This window comes from Anomaloglossus baeobatrachus, unplaced genomic scaffold, assembly GCF_048569485.1.
Source record: "Anomaloglossus baeobatrachus isolate aAnoBae1 unplaced genomic scaffold, aAnoBae1.hap1 Scaffold_381, whole genome shotgun sequence".
Taxonomy (NCBI): Eukaryota; Metazoa; Chordata; class Amphibia; order Anura; family Aromobatidae; genus Anomaloglossus; species Anomaloglossus baeobatrachus.
This window is the reverse complement of record NW_027443153.1, coordinates 202,815-218,852: the sequence shown is the minus strand read 5'-3', so window position 1 is coordinate 218,852 and position 16,038 is coordinate 202,815. Positions and strand designations below refer to the sequence as shown.

At 48.6% G+C, this 16,038-nt stretch overlaps 1 protein-coding gene across 1 annotated transcript; it reads left to right on the top strand.

Annotated features, from left to right (window-relative positions):
• Window positions 1-2,204: 2,204 nt before the first annotated feature.
• LOC142274948 (uncharacterized) lies at window positions 2,205-15,689 on the top strand. Its single transcript, XM_075332570.1, has 2 exons — window positions 2,205-2,305; window positions 13,373-15,689. The coding sequence occupies exon 2, from the start codon at window positions 13,762-13,764 to the stop codon at window positions 15,466-15,468; it is 1,707 nt and encodes a 568-aa protein (XP_075188685.1). The 5' UTR covers window positions 2,205-2,305; window positions 13,373-13,761; the 3' UTR covers window positions 15,469-15,689.
• Window positions 15,690-16,038: the final 349 nt, after the last annotated feature.

The window sequence follows — 16,038 nt, the reverse complement described above, 5'->3', positions numbered from 1 at the left end:
ATTTTTGGCTGCTTGCTGGAAGGTCGACAGCAGCTGGGGGAGCAGGATGTCTCCAAACTTTATGTAAATCTCTGTGGGGATCCCATCTGAACCCGGTGACTTATTATTGGGCATGGAGGATACCGCTAAATGCAACTCTTCCAGTGTGAGTGGACTGTTTAGGTATACCCTGTCCTCATCTGAAAGTGAGGGCAAGGGGATGTCTTTCAGGTAAGAAGCTATCTGTTCCCTATTTTGAGCTATAGCTGCAAGCACGTCTTTCAGAGTGGGCTCAGCACCCTGCAAAGTTGTGGCAGGCTCATGTGGACATTTATTATGCATGGATGCAGGGAGCTCCAGCTTGTCCTGCAAGCCTTGCTGTAATAATGAGTCTGCACTATTTCCTCCTTCCTCCTCCACTGCATTGCGGGCTGTGCTGCCTGGAGCTCCCCAGTTTAACTCTTTCATCCCTGTGCACCGTGGGAGCCCTGCATTCTGTGCCCCTGGCATACTCAGATAGTTTTTCAGCTGCATGAGTTACTGCAGCTCTAGCTGCTTTGGAGGCTGGTGTCTGTGTCCCACTACCATTTTGTGCAGTACCTTCCATTCCTGTTGCCGCCTCCTTCTGCCTCCTGCTCGTCCCCCCAGCCATGTAACCTCCGTCCAAGCTGTGCAGTAAGTTCAGGGTGGTCTCTGGTTGCTGCACGGATGATTTTTGTCCTCGCCACGGCCCAGTGGAAGTCAGGATAATCGGCAGTTCCAGGAGCTCTCTTCTTAGCTGCTTCTCACATCTCTGGCCAGGCCTCACCCCCTTGCATCCACCCTTTTTACCACTTGTTATTTGGGAATACAGTTTCTTTTTCCTTTTGTCTGTTGTTTTCCTTTTGTGTCATTATCATAAAGGAGGACTAGTGTTCCTCCTGCCCTGCTCACTAGACACGGTTGTTGGTTAGGTAAGACACGTGATTGTTGCACGACGTGAAAGAACCTGTCTTGGGACATCGGGGAGCTCAGGGTTGCTCAGAGTAAGTGACAGGGTTTATCCTTCCTGTTCTTCTCTAGAGGCAGTGGTTCCCACCCCATCTTTCTCATGATACACAGCCTGTTGGTGGAACACATTGGTAACTGGTGCCTACTGTCAGCAAAGTCCAATTACAGAGGCTCTGGTGATGACTGAGTAGGCACTTAATCATGCCCCTCCGGGTAAGCCTGGTTCAGGGCGCAGTGAGGCTACGTCCCTTCTCCTCAACCTATTAGCATGACAGGTCTACATGTAATTCTTCAATTGACATGATTCAGAAGAAACCCTCAAAGGCTCCATTCACTGTAATGAGTCAGCAGAGTTAGTCTAGACTCCTCATGGCAGTGCGTCAATCATCCCTATCTAGTGAACGGTTATCTCCAGTAATTGTATTATTACAGCGGATTCTGTATGATGTTACATTGTCATCTTCTCCCCATTCAGGTCCCTACAATATTGGATCCTCTCAGTGGAGATCTTCTATATAAGAGAATTCTCCTGATTGACCCATCAAGGATGGATATGGACAGGGACAAGATGGCGGAGAGGATATTACACCTCACCCTAGAGATCCTCTTCCGGCTTACTGGAGAGGTGAGAGATTCTGATGACGTCACATTACATCATTCTTATCTATGGGAATAACAGATGGACAGAACTGGAGAGGTGAGGACTCTGGAAATGTCTGGAGTGAGATTTATTACTGTGTCTCTCCATAACCAGGATTACACAGTAGTGAAGAAGACCTCTAGTGAGCGCTGTCAGGCCCCTGTGTCTGAGGGATGGGGAAGACCCCTGAGCCCAATCACGGGGCCTCCACCTCACCCCCCGATACATGAGGACATTAATGACCAGAAGATCCTAGAACTCACCTACAAGATGATTGAGCTGCTGACTGGAGAGGTGACACTGCTGGGAATGCTGGGACATTATACAGTAACGCTATGAAGGGATCGGGGGTGACGGTATCATTGTATGTGTCAGGTTCCTATAAGGTGTCAGGACGTCACCGTCTATTTCTCCATGGAGGAGTGGGAGTATTTAGAAGGACACAAAGATCTGTACAAGGACGTCATGATGGAGGATCCCCAGCCCCTCACATCACCAGGTAATAGACAGGACTAAATACACACGGCCTATAATTATCTGTATGTAAGGAATTAATTCAGTCCCTGTATGTGTCTCCTCCAGCTCTATCCAGTAAGAGGACAACACCAGAGAGATGTCCCCGTCCTCTTCTCCCACAGGACTGTAAACAAGAAGATCCCGATGTTCCTCAGGATGTGTTTCCTCCAGCTCTATCCAGTAAGAGATTTCTACTCATGTACTTTCTGCACTAATTTTGTGTTTACATTTTTAGACTTTCTGCTCTGTTTTTTCAGCTGTATTTTCTTTGCTTCTGCTTCTTTTGCTGTTTGTTTCTAGTCCCTTCTCTATGTTGTTATGAGGGCAACTCAAAGACCTGCAGAGGGTTCATGAATACCCTGTTTCCCCGAAAATACGACCTGCACCGAAAATAAGACCTAGCATGATTTTATGGGATTTTAAGAGAATACTTGAAATATAAGCCCTACTCCAAAAAATAAGACCTAGTTACAGTCGGGGCCAGCGTTGGGAGAGTCAAGTGTGGCGCCCCTGACCTGGTCAGGCACCACTGAGTACTGCACCCATGCTGGGGACAGTACAATACAGGTAATCCAGAAGGCTGACTGGGGTGTGGAACACAGGCGCATAGTGATCAGGTCTCACACATGTACCCATGAGAGGACCCCTGGGGATCCCAGGAGGGGGCAAGCCTTCACCTTCACTGGAATAGTGGAGGGGGTAGAGCCTCCATCTCCTCTCAAGGGGTGTGGTGGAGAGTCTGGTTGCTAGGTGGCGTAGGCAAGAACAGGAGAGGAGGAGCAGTGAGCCAGTTCAGTGTAGAGTCCAGGGAGCTCAAGTGAGGAGCAGATCCCTGGAGCTGTGCAATCTGACAGCGTCCGCGCAGTGGCTACAGACGGGGGAGAACGGTCAACTAGGAGTGCTGCCTGAAAGCCAGCTTCAGCTAGCGAGTGCAACGGAGTGGGAAGTAAGGAGACTGCTAGAGAGAACCAGGCCCAACCGGGCGGCAGATCCCGAAGCGGGGATAGATTCAACTTTCTTCTGCTAAACCTGCCGGTGTGGGGCTCTTAAAGCCCACACCACAACACTACAAAAGCCGCAGCCACGTAACCGCAAGTTAGGGCCCATAGGTCATAGGAGGCAAGAGGCTGGAGTGGCCTGGTCCGGGGAACAAGCACACGGCGAAACAAGAAGGGGAGAGAGGCTTGGAGCATCTTCCCTGGGTGACCCCCCATAGGGACTAAAAGTCGGGGTCACCCCAAACCACCAAGGGCTAAGGAAGGCGAGTCGGTAGTCACCCTCATAAAGTCAGCCTGAAGGATATCTGGTTCCCACCTGGTTCATCCCAGCTACGCCCGGGCTACTCACCCTGCCATCAATTGTGAGTAAAGCCCTTGAAAGACATTACTGCCTGTGTGGTCATTCTGCGACTTGTAGTACTACAAACCTACATCGGGCCCTGGGGCTTGCCTCACTCTCAGGAGGCTATTCCAACTAACTGCACATACCATCAGCCCCAGGCGACCCTCAACCTGCAGTGGCGGTCCCTACTGGCCGCAATACTGAGAGTGGCGTCACGATTAAACAAGAAGATTTCCTACCAGTGACGGAGATCCAGCAACGTGGAGTCCCTGAAGGTAATGCACCGACACCGACACAACACCTGCGGGGCTTCACATCTGGCGTCACGAACAGGATAAGGACTAGACCTGTTCAGACAGGTGACCATGTGCCTAGGCGGTCCGCTTGAAAAATTGGAAGCGCCGCCATATTGCCACCATGAAAAGCGCGCTGAAAAACAACAGCAGCCCGCGCTGGAAGAAGTTACCGCCCACGAAGAGGTGTGGCTACCCAGAGATCCCCTGCAGAGTTCTGACCTTGCCGGCTATGAGAGTGGAAGCGTCCAGAAACGGCGGGAGAGAAAGGAAGCCACAAGCCTGCTGCTGCGGAGAGCAGAAATGGAATCCAGACGCGGATACCCAGAGCCAGGCTCTGCTGCCTGGTGGTGCCGGGAGCTTGCCATCTTCTGCGACCGGCTGGAGGCCGGGATTGTGCGACAGCTTAGGGAAGAACGCACGGAGCTCCTGGAGATGGCTGCGGCGGTGCGGACCTACGAGGAGGGAGCCGCGCGACGCATGTCAGACCGAGCGGCGACGACGCAGACCCCGATGCTGCCACAGATGGGTGAGTCGAGTGATGCCCCGGCCAGTGCAAGTGCCCCGACCCCTGCTGCCACGCCCGCGGTCCCGGAAGAGGCGCCCGGCGCGGCGCCACCGAACCAGGCCGCAGCCACGCTAGATGCGGCCCGCCAAGACCAGGCCGCCGCCATGCCAGGCGCGGCCCGCCAAGACCAGGCCGCCGCCATGCCAGGCGCGGCCCGCCAAGACCAGGCCGCCGCCATGCCAGGCGCGGCCCGCCAAGACCAGGCCGCCGCCATACAGGGCGCGGCCCGCCAAGAGATTGCATCACTATTTTCCCCGGCCTGCAAGGCCAGAGCAGACACCGCTCCCCAGTCCAGAGAGGTCCCTGTTAGGAAGACCCTGATAGGAGAGGACCCTGAATACTGGAAGCTGAAGGCTGACCTAGAGGCCCAGTTCCCACAAGAGATGGTGGATCGGTACCTGCTCCCTCCGTATACCCCCAAGGAGATTCAGGCAACCCCTGCAGCTGCGCCGGAGAGTCCATCGCCTGGGCCAGCTGAAGAAAGCCCATCCCCAGCACTGCCACAACCAGAGTGCAGTGAAGAACTAAGGGGGAGAGGAGGCCAGGAAGCTGAGGAGCTGACTCCAGTGCCACCAGCAGTGGACCCATACCCAGAGCCAGAGATGCTGCCCTATTCTCGCTGGGATGAGGAAGACCTGACACCGTCAGCAGATGAAGATCAGCCCAAAGACCTCACCTGGGAGCCCGCAGGCATGAACCCAGCCCGCAAGACACGGCGCAGCAGAACAAAGTATCCTCCAACACCACAGTCTCCAGAGCAGAGAGAGGTCACGGTCAGAGACCTGGAGGAGAAAAGGTGCCTAAGAAGGTCCAAAGCCCAGGCCAGAGGACCCCTGTGTTATGGCGTAGTGGAAGATTTCAATCTGAGAAGTGGTTATGGATTCATTGTAGCCCCTGGCATCAAGGAGGGGATATTTGTTAACAGGAGAGATGTAAGCGCTCATCTGCCTAGAGGACACCCTGGCAGAAATCTAAAGATGGGAGACTCAGTTCAGTTCACCAAGCATCAAGGCGAAAGGGGATTGTATGCCCTGGACGTAGCGTTATGTCCCATCAAACCTTACAGCCATCCCATGCTACAAGAAAGACCAGAAAGACAAGAAAGACAAGAAAGAAAAGACAGAGATAAAGAAACAGATACAGAAAAAGAAACAGACGAAGACCAAGAAAGGAAAGATAAAGACCCTACAGATGCAACAACCACAGACAAAGATCCTACAGATGAAACAACCACGGACGACGACGGAGAGCAAGAAAGTCACAGGTGCCAGTGCCCAACATGCCCACGCTCTGGTGAAAAAGAGGAGTAAAGTAAAGGAAAGTAAGAAGTTACTGTTTTGACCAGTTTTGACAAGTTTTGTTTGCAACGTTTAAGAAATGCGCCCACAAAAACTATTGTGAGAAATAAACTTTAAGGCTATGAACTTGCTATAGCCACAAACTCTCGCAGTGTAAATAGTTACACCAGTGGCACCACTACCAGGGCCAGCCTGTTTAGGGGCTTGGCTCGTCTGCAACCAGGGGGGCCCGTCCGTAGAAAAGGGCCTTGGCTCACCTGCGACCAGAGAGCACGCCTGTTTATGGGGCCTTGGCTCACCACCACAAAGAGGGTACCTGGTCAGCACCAACTGTGGAGGCCGCCTCTGAATCCTGCCAGAAGAGGCTGACGGCGTGGATCCACCAGGCCAGGTATACCCTGAAACCACCAGCCCATGAAAGCCGCCTCTACATCCTGCCAGAAGTGGCTGAAGTCGCGGCCAACGGGAGAGGAAGATTGGAGGAAAGGTCTGGGGAAGTAGATGGCCCAGACCTGGTTACCAACAGGACCGGTGACCTGCCTCCTGAGAGGGTTTTGGGTGGGTTAACGGACTTGTGGGTGGAGGGTGGTGATGTCTGATACTTGGTGGTTTTAAAAATGTTTTACATGTTTTAATGTTTTATGCATTTTAAAATGTTGTCTTGCAGCCCGAGGACGTGCTGGTGATAACTAAGGGGGAATGTGGCGCCCCTGACCTGGTCAGGCACCACTGAGTACTGCACCCATGCTGGGGACAGTACAATACAGGTAATCCAGAAGGCTGACTGGGGTGTGGAACACAGGCGCATAGTGATCAGGTCTCACACATGTACCCATGAGAGGACCCCTGGGGATCCCAGGAGGGGGCAAGCCTTCACCTTCACTGGAATAGTGGAGGGGGTAGAGCCTCCATCTCCTCTCAAGGGGTGTGGTGGAGAGTCTGGTTGCTAGGTGGCGTAGGCAAGAACAGGAGAGGAGGAGCAGTGAGCCAGTTCAGTGTAGAGTCCAGGGAGCTCAAGTGAGGAGCAGATCCCTGGAGCTGTGCAATCTGACAGCGTCCGCGCAGTGGCTACAGACGGGGGAGAACGGTCAACTAGGAGTGCTGCCTGAAAGCCAGCTTCAGCTAGCGAGTGCAACGGAGTGGGAAGTAAGGAGACTGCTAGAGAGAACCAGGCCCAACCGGGCGGCAGATCCCGAAGCGGGGATAGATTCAACTTTCTTCTGCTAAACCTGCCGGTGTGGGGCTCTTAAAGCCCACACCACAACACTACAAAAGCCGCAGCCACGTAACCGCAAGTTAGGGCCCATAGGTCATAGGAGGCAAGAGGCTGGAGTGGCCTGGTCCGGGGAACAAGCACACGGCGAAACAAGAAGGGGAGAGAGGCTTGGAGCATCTTCCCTGGGTGACCCCCATAGGGACTAAAAGTCGGGGTCACCCCAAACCACCAAGGGCTAAGGAAGGCGAGTCGGTAGTCACCCTCATAAAGTCAGCCTGAAGGATATCTGGTTCCCACCTGGTTCATCCCAGCTACGCCCGGGCTACTCACCCTGCCATCAATTGTGAGTAAAGCCCTTGAAAGACATTACTGCCTGTGTGGTCATTCTGCGACTTGTAGTACTACAAACCTACATCGGGCCCTGGGGCTTGCCTCACTCTCAGGAGGCTATTCCAACTAACTGCACATACCATCAGCCCCAGGCGACCCTCAACCTGCAGTGGCGGTCCCTACTGGCCGCAATACTGAGAGTGGCGTCACGATTAAACAAGAAGATTTCCTACCAGTGACGGAGATCCAGCAACGTGGAGTCCCTGAAGGTAATGCACCGACACAACACCTGCGGGGCTTCACACAAGCTGTGCAATTTCTTAGGAAATCCACTCTTAGGCTATGTGCGCACGTTGCGTACAGTCACTGCAGAAATTTCTGCAGCGATCTGAAGAGCCCATGTGCGCTTTAAATCGCTGCAGAAATGTCCGTAGTGGAAAAAAAAAAAAGCCGATTCCATGCGCTCTGCCTGCAGCTCCTGCCATAGACAGAGCAGGAGCTGCCGGCAAAGCGCACGGAAGAAGTGACATTTCACTTCTTAGGACGCAGCGCTTCGGCAGCAGCCGAAGCGCTGCGCTCTAAAACGCCACGTGCGCACGGCCCCTGCACAATCTCCATGGACTGTGCAGGGGACGCAGGACACATGCAGTTACGCTGCGCTACAAAGTGCAGCGTAACTGCATGTATTTACGCAACGTGCGCACATAGCCTTAGGGTCCCCATCAGTTGTATTCTGAGGTTTATTGTTTAAGGACCTTTGTTGGCTTCAAAGTCATGTGACATGATGTAACCAAAGGTATCTTAATTGCAGGAGTCTAAATCAACTGACCAGAAGACAGGCTGGCATGCAGGACTGGCATTAGGGGAAAGGGAGAGTAAACTGGACAATTTCACAGAACCCCCATTCTCCTAGCGGCCCCAGTGTTTATATGCCAATTATAGGACTGCTTAAGGACCTTTTTGACATAACGTCATGTGACCAAAGGCTGGTGGGTGGGTAGGTGGGTCGGTGTGTGTGTGTGCGTGTGTGCGTGTGCGTGTGTGTGTGTGTGTGTGTGTGTGTGTGTGTGTGTGTGTGTGTGTGTGTGTGCGTGTGCGTGTGCGTGTGCGTGTGCGTGTGCGTGTGCGTGTGCGTGTGCGTGTGCGTGTGCGTGTGCGCGTCCGCGTGTTCACGCCAATTTTAACCAGCTTTGCCAAAATGGGCAGAGCTTGGCCAGAAGAAGGGTGTGATGCCACCGCTTCTCTAATTCCTAACAAACTGCAGCGTTCCCTATGCCAGAAATCTCACTCCAGTCCCTGGTGTCATTTGTCAGTGTCCATTGCCGGTATTGATGAATTGGAGTACTAATGTTTATCTGCAAGACCCTGCTACTTGCTTTGGTTACAAAGCCTAAGGTTAGGCCATCAACGTTATAGTCTCGGACAATCCCGTAAAATATCCGGTATCTGTCTCTAACTATTTTATGCTCGTCTTTGAAAAAGAATTTCTTTGAAATTGTCTATGTTGTGGATCAATGTTACAAGGAGATTTTTGCAGGTTTTGCCAACTGTCATGGCGACGTCAGGATCTGTGGAAATGATAGATTCTGGTACTCTGCATGTTAACTGCTGTGATGTCTGTGAGCAGTGCAGGGAGACGCAGGCTTTAAACTACAGGCTTGGGCAGGCTAGCAAGAGTTATTCTCTGCTGGGCTGCTTGTTAATGTCTTTGATCACATGCTGTAGAGGAGAAAGTATCTATCACTCCCTTTTCTGTATATGCTGGCTGGACTATTTCATTAATGCCAGCTATTGGTTACCTATACTGGTCTGGTGAGGTGTTGAGATCCAGACTTATGGGTGGTTGTTTTGTATTATTGCTGTGAGCTGTTGTGGTTTTAACCCTTGTTGTGTTTTTGTTGCTGCCTTTCTGCTCTTGCTTTTCTCCTTAGTCTCTCACTGTTTATTTCTGTGAGTTTGCAATGTGTCCTGTCTGTCTGTGTTAATATTTGTTTTCATTCTATTCCTGCCCCTTCCTTCCCTGGGGGATAACAGATTAGATCTAGTCAGAAGAATAGTAAGGCATGGGACTCAGGCATCTCCATATTCAGGGGTAATCAAGAGGTTAGAAACAGTTTAGGTGAGGGACAGTATAGTAGCCCTAGCGTGAGGGACAGTATAGTAGCCCCCTGTCCCTCATTATCCTGCAGTCACATTGTGACAATCAATCAGATTATTTACTGTAGCACATTCCAGAGAACTGGTGCTAGTAATGGGAGATTCAAATTAACGAAGATGTAACTCTTAGATAGGGATGGGAGATCCCTATTTGTAAAGATCGGAGATCTAACCGATCACATAGTGATCATGTGCACGATCCCAATCACGAACTTTCCTGGAAAGCTTGTGTTACAGATCGGTCAAGATCGGAACCAGGGGCTTTAAAAAGAAAGCACATTATTAAAATAAAAAACTTTATGATCATACTTACTGGTCACATGACTATGACGTTTTCAAAGGTCCTCTTAACTTCCGAGGGTATTCACTGCACTGCTCGTCACTTGGCTGTTTTCGGCCGTGTTCGCGGTGATGTCAGGGTTCACCCGAGTCCATGGCTCATAGACTCGATTGAACTTTGACTGTGACTGTGTGAGTGTCGCATCGCGGCGCTCAATCTCAAGACAGCAGCGGGTCTGCTGCTTGTGTTTCCATGCAGCTGAAGCGCTCCTGTCGTGAGATCAGTCCGTGCGGGGTTATGCCCATGCGAGACGCAAGTGCAATCATCCCCTCACTGTCAGCCTGCTTCTTGCTCTGTACAGAGCGATTTAGCAGAGCTGGCAATGCTCTCTGCTTCTCACTGTGTATAGACTGTGTCTGTAAAGAGTGATGAAGCTGACAATGCTCTACCTGTGGATTACGTCGGACTAAGGATTTTTTTATTATAAAGATGGAGTCTCTAAATTTTTATTTTTTTTTATATTTCTAATAAAAAAAAATTTCTGTTGTATTTTTTTTCTGTTTATTAGAAATTCATGGTGGCCATGTCTAATTTGGCGTGAAACCATGAATTTCGGACTTTGTACCATCTGAGAATACAAAGCTGGTATTAACCCCTTTATTACCCAGCGTGCCACCACCACTAGGGCCACTGGATGATCCGGGTAAAGCGCCTGGAAAAGGCGCTAAAGAACAATGAGCCATTTCCAGGGGCGGGTGCGGACTGCCGAGAATCCCAGCCCCCAGCTGACTGGCTGTACTTGACTGGCGATCAAAATACAGCGGGAGCCCACGCATTTTTTTTTTTTTTTATTATTATTATTTTTTTAAATAATTAAAAAAATAATAATAATGGGCTTCCCTGTATTTTGATTGCCAGTCAGGCAAAGCCAGGCAGATGGGGTGAAGGTGGCAGCCCGTAGCTGTCCGCTTTCATCTGCGCCGAGTATCAAAAATATAGTTGAGCGCTACATCATTTTTTAAAATCATTTATTTTCATAAAATTATATATTGTGCTCACTTTTTTGTTTTTATGTATTTTTTTTGTATTCAGTACAAACAGGGAGTGGCCCCTTTCTCAGTGAGCTGGGCATTTCATTCTGTGCATCCCCTGACTGTGTGACCTGTTGGGACCCGGTCACTCTCAACCCTTAAGACCATGTCACACTAAGCAACATCGCTAGCAACATCGCTGGTAAGGAACAACTTTTGTGACGTTGCTAGCGATGTTGCTTAGTGTGACATCCAGCAACAACCTGGGCCCTGCTGTGAGGTCGTTGGTTGTTGCTGAATGTCCTGGGCCATTTTTTAGTTGTTGCTCTCCTGCTGTGAAGCGCACATCGCTGTGTGTGACAGCGACAGAGCAACAACTAAATGTGCAGGAGCAGGAGCCGGCTTCTGCGGATGCTGGTAACCACAGTAAACATCGGGTAACCAAGAAGCCCTTTCCTTGGTTACCCGATATTTACCTTCGTTACCAGCCTCCACCGCCCTCAGCTGTCAGTGCCGGCTCCTGCTCTCTGCACATGTGGCTGCAGTACACATCGGGTAATTAACCCCATGTCTACTGTAGCTAGGAGAGCAGGGAGCCAGCGCTAAGCAGTGTGCGCGGCTCCCTGCTCTGTGCACATGTAGCTGCAGTACACATCGGGTAATTAACCCGATGTGTACTGTAACTAGGAGTGAAGGGAGCCTCCACCAAGCGGTGTGCGCTGGTAACCAAGGTAAATATCGGGTTGGTTACCCGATATTTACCTTAGTTACCAAGCGCAGCATGCTTCCACGACGCTCCAGCGATCCCTGCCAGGTCAGGTTGCGGGTGGGATCGCTGGAGCGTCGCTTAGTGTGACATCTCACCAGCGACCTCCTAGCAACTTACCAGCGATCCCTATCAGGTTGTATCGTTGTTGAGATCGCTGGTAAGTTGTTTAGTGTGACTGGGCCTTTAGCCACATTGAGGCCTATTTTAGACCTATGGTAAGGTTTTAATATTAGAGAGTGTAGGTACTATCCCAACTGGGTACACCTTGACGTTTGGTGGGATAGCTTTATGCTTTTTTTGACCAAAAACAGTGTTTACTAAGTACCCTATGTTTATATGCACTATGCTTTTATTTAGTTACAGCAGGGTATGTTTTCACAATTTTTTCCTTGGTGTCTCTTTATTAGAAATAAATACACAGACACACTTAGGGACTCCATCTTTATTACTCCCTCTCACCCCTCCACGATCCTGGTCTTCTGTCACTCATCTAGCTCTGCTATATCAGAATGCACGAGGGGGAGGAAGAGCGCTGCTGCTCCCGCACTGTCTAATCACTCAATGAGTGATCAGAGGCTTTGGGTTGGTAAGCGGGGATTTCACTGCTGCCACCGTTGCCTTAGTAGCCTAACGAACGGGTTACTATACTATAGTAACGGTGATCTCCGATCACCTGATTCTGGCGACGCTATTCATCACCGGCTGTGGCAGCCAATACCTGCATGTTGGCTGATTGTGTAAAGAGCGCCAACATGCAGGGAGGGGGAGCCGAGCATGTGCCTGAGCATCTCGCTGGTACACAGCGGTCGCTGAGTTTACAGAGTACTGAGCTGCTTGGGAAAGCACCGTGTACCGGCGAGCATGCTGACACTACAGGACCTTTGCACGATGTCATAATCATGTGACCCAGTCTGTAGCCAATGGGATAATACAACATTCCCATGTGACTGATCATATGGCTATGACGTCACGGAAGGTCCTTTGGTTACGGGAGGACACCGCGATGATCGTACTCGGAAGCAGAAGCAGCGGGAGACAGAGTGCAGGATACGTCGCGGGATCTGTAAGTATAATGACAATGTTTATTATTAACTGTATTCTTTATTTTACAGCCCCCCGCCCCATCCCATAACTGTAAAGTCCAAGATCGGTGATTGGATGCACGATCATGTTATCTCGATCCCGATCTCGAACTTCACAAAATGATTCAATGAGTCTCCCGATCCCGACCATCGGGGGGGATCACTCATCACTACTCTTAAGCCTGCTTTACATGTATCAATTTCTCGTGCGATCGCATTTGCGATCGCACCCGCCCCCTTCGTTTGTGCGATATGGGCAATTTGTTGCCCGTGTCACACAAAGTCGTAAACCTCCGTCACACGTACTTACCTTCCAAATGACCTCGCTGTGCGTGGCGAACATCCTCTTCCTGAAGGGGGAGGGACGTTCGACGTCACACACCGGCCGGCCAATAGCAGCGGAGGGGCGGAGATGAGCGGGAAGTAAACATCCCGCCCACCTCCTTCCTTGCGCATTGGCGGCGGGACGCAGGTAAGCTGCAGTTCAGCGTTCCCGGGGTGTCACACGGAGCGATGTGTGCTTCCCCGAGAACGATGAACAACCGGCACGCAGTAGAACGTGCAATTTTTTTTTTTTTTTTTTAGAAAATGAGCGACGTGTCAACGAGCAACGATAAGGTGAGTAATTTTGCTCGTTAACAGACGCTCGTAGCTGTCACACGCTACGATATGTCAAACGGCGCCGGATGTGCGTCACTTACGACGTGACCCTGAAGATATATCGTTTGATATATCGTAGCATGTAAAGCCCGCTTTAGATCGAAATTGGACAACAGATTCAGGATACATTTATTTCTAATTTAATTTCTGATGTTATGGTTTAAAAAAAATGTACTTTCAAGATAATATTATAAAAAATAATAACATTGTGTTTATTTTTAGCAGATGACTGTATTGGGAGTTCAGATGGAAATCTATCATCTTTAGAATTTAAAACAGAAGATCAAAGTATCACACATGATACATATGAAGAGCATGCTGTTGCCCCAAATATACCTCCAGTCCTTCCTCGGAAAGCTTCATCATCAGATCTTTTCAAGCAAGTCCAAAATTCCGATTTATCACAGAATTGTAAGCAAAATAAAAGTTACAGAAGGGATGTGGAACATGAAACGGCTCCTACAAGGGTGAAACCATTTTCATGTTCAAAATGTGGGAAATGTTTTACCAGGAAATCACATCTTAATATCCATCAAAAAACTCACACAGGGAAGAAGCCATTTTCATGCTCAGAATGTGGAAAATGTTTTACTCAGAAATCAAATCTTGTTATGCATAAGAAAAATCACACAGGGGCGAAGATATTTTTATGCTTGGAATGTGGTAAATTCTTTACTAGTAAATCAAGTCTTGTTGACCATGGAAAACTTCACACAGGGGAGAAGCCATTTTCATGTTCAGAGTGTGGGAAATGTTTTATTCAGAAATCAGATCTTGTTAGGCATCAAAGATGTCACACCAGGGAGAAGCCATTTTCATGTTTAGAATGTGAGAAATGTTTTAATTGGAAATCAAAACTTGTTCAGCATCAAAGATCTCACACCGGGGAGAAGCCATTTTCATGTTCAGAATGTGGGAAATGTTTTATTCAAAAATCAGATCTTGTTGTGCATCAAAGATCTCACACCGGGGTGAAGCCATTTTCATGTTCAGAATGTGGGAAATGTTTTATTCAAAAATCAGATCTTGTTGTGCATCAAAAATCTCACACCGGGGAGAAGCCATTTTCATGTTTAGAATGTGAGAAATGTTTTAGCCGGAAATCAAAACTTATTCAGCATCAAAGATCTCACACCGGGGAGAAGCCATTTTCATGTTCAGAATGTGGGAAATGTTTTAATTGGAAATCAGAACTTGTTGTGCATCAAAGAATTCACACAGGGGAGAAGCCATTTTCATGTTCAGAATGTGGGAAATGTTTTAATTGGAAATCAGAACTTGTTGTGCATCAAAGAATTCACACCGGGGAGAAGCCATTTTCATGTTCAGAATGTGGGAAATGTTTTATTCAAAAATCAGATCTTGTTGTACATCAAAGATGTCACAGTGGGGAGAAGCCATTTTCATGTTCAGAGTGTGGGAAATGTTTTATTCGGAAATCAGATCTTGTTAGGCATCAAAGATGTCACACTGGGGAGAAGCCATTTTCATGTTTAGAATGTGGGAAATGTTTTATTCAAAAATCAAAACTTGTTCAGCATCAAAAATCTCACACTGGGGAGAAGCCATTTTCATGTTCAGAATGTGGGAAATGTTTTACTAGGAAATCAGAACTTGTTGTGCATCAAAGATCTCACACCGGGGAGAAGCCATTTTCATGTTCAGAATGTGGGAAATGTTTTATTCGGAAATCAAATCTTGTTAGGCATAAGAAAAATCACACAGGGGCAAATACATTTTTATGCTTGGGATGTGGTAAATGTTTTACTAGTAAATCAAGTCTTGTTGACCATGGAAAACTTCACACAGGGGAGAAGCCATTTTCATGTTTAGAATGTGAGAAATGTTTTAGCCGGAAATCAAAACTTATTCAGCATCAAAGAATTCACACAGGGGAGAAGCCATTTTCATGTTCAGAATGTGGGAAATGTTTTAATTGGAAATCAGAACTTGTTGTGCATCAAAGAATTCACACCGGGGAGAAGCCATTTTCATGTTCAGAATGTGGGAAATGTTTTATTCAAAAATCAGATCTTGTTGTACATCAAAGATGTCACAGTGGGGAGAAGCCATTTTCATGTTCAGAGTGTGGGAAATGTTTTATTCGGAAATCAGATCTTGTTAGGCATCAAAGATGTCACACTGGGGAGAAGCCATTTTCATGTTTAGAATGTGGGAAATGTTTTATTCAAAAATCAAAACTTGTTCAGCATCAAAAATCTCACACTGGGGAGAAGCCATTTTCATGTTCAGAATGTGGGAAATGTTTTACTAGGAAATCAGGTCTTGTTTACCATAAAAAAAATCACACAAAATAAATAATTTTTATGTTCTGAATGTGGGAAATGTAATTTTCATAAATCACATCTTGTTAAACATGTGAAGAAGCCACACAGGGAAGGAACCTTTTTCATGTTGTGAATAATTGAAATGTATAACTGGTAAATCAAGTCTTGCCCACATCAGAAAACCAACAGAGCGGAGCAGCCAATATTGGTTTCAGAATTTGCCAAATGTTTTCATCATTAATCAGGTCCTGTTGTCAGATGAGTCACACGGGAGAAGCCATCATGATGTAAGGGTTTTATCCTAAAATCGGCTGCAATTCCTTAAGTAAGAATTTGTGAGGAAAAGAACCATTTTCTTTCTTTTTAGAAATTATTGTATTTTTCCTTTCGTCACGACAGCACCCACGAGAGAGGGATCCGCCCCCTTCAGGACAGGAAACCTACAGATAAAAAAGGGGCGGTCCCCCTCCCTCATCAGTTGGTTTCCTGTCCTGCATGGAGAGGAACCTACAGTACCTGGGTCCGGTTGAGTCCGTGCGGTCTCCGAGGGAACGGCGGAGCTCAGGGTCCAGAAGCACGGTCGGTGGAGCTCCCCTCGTG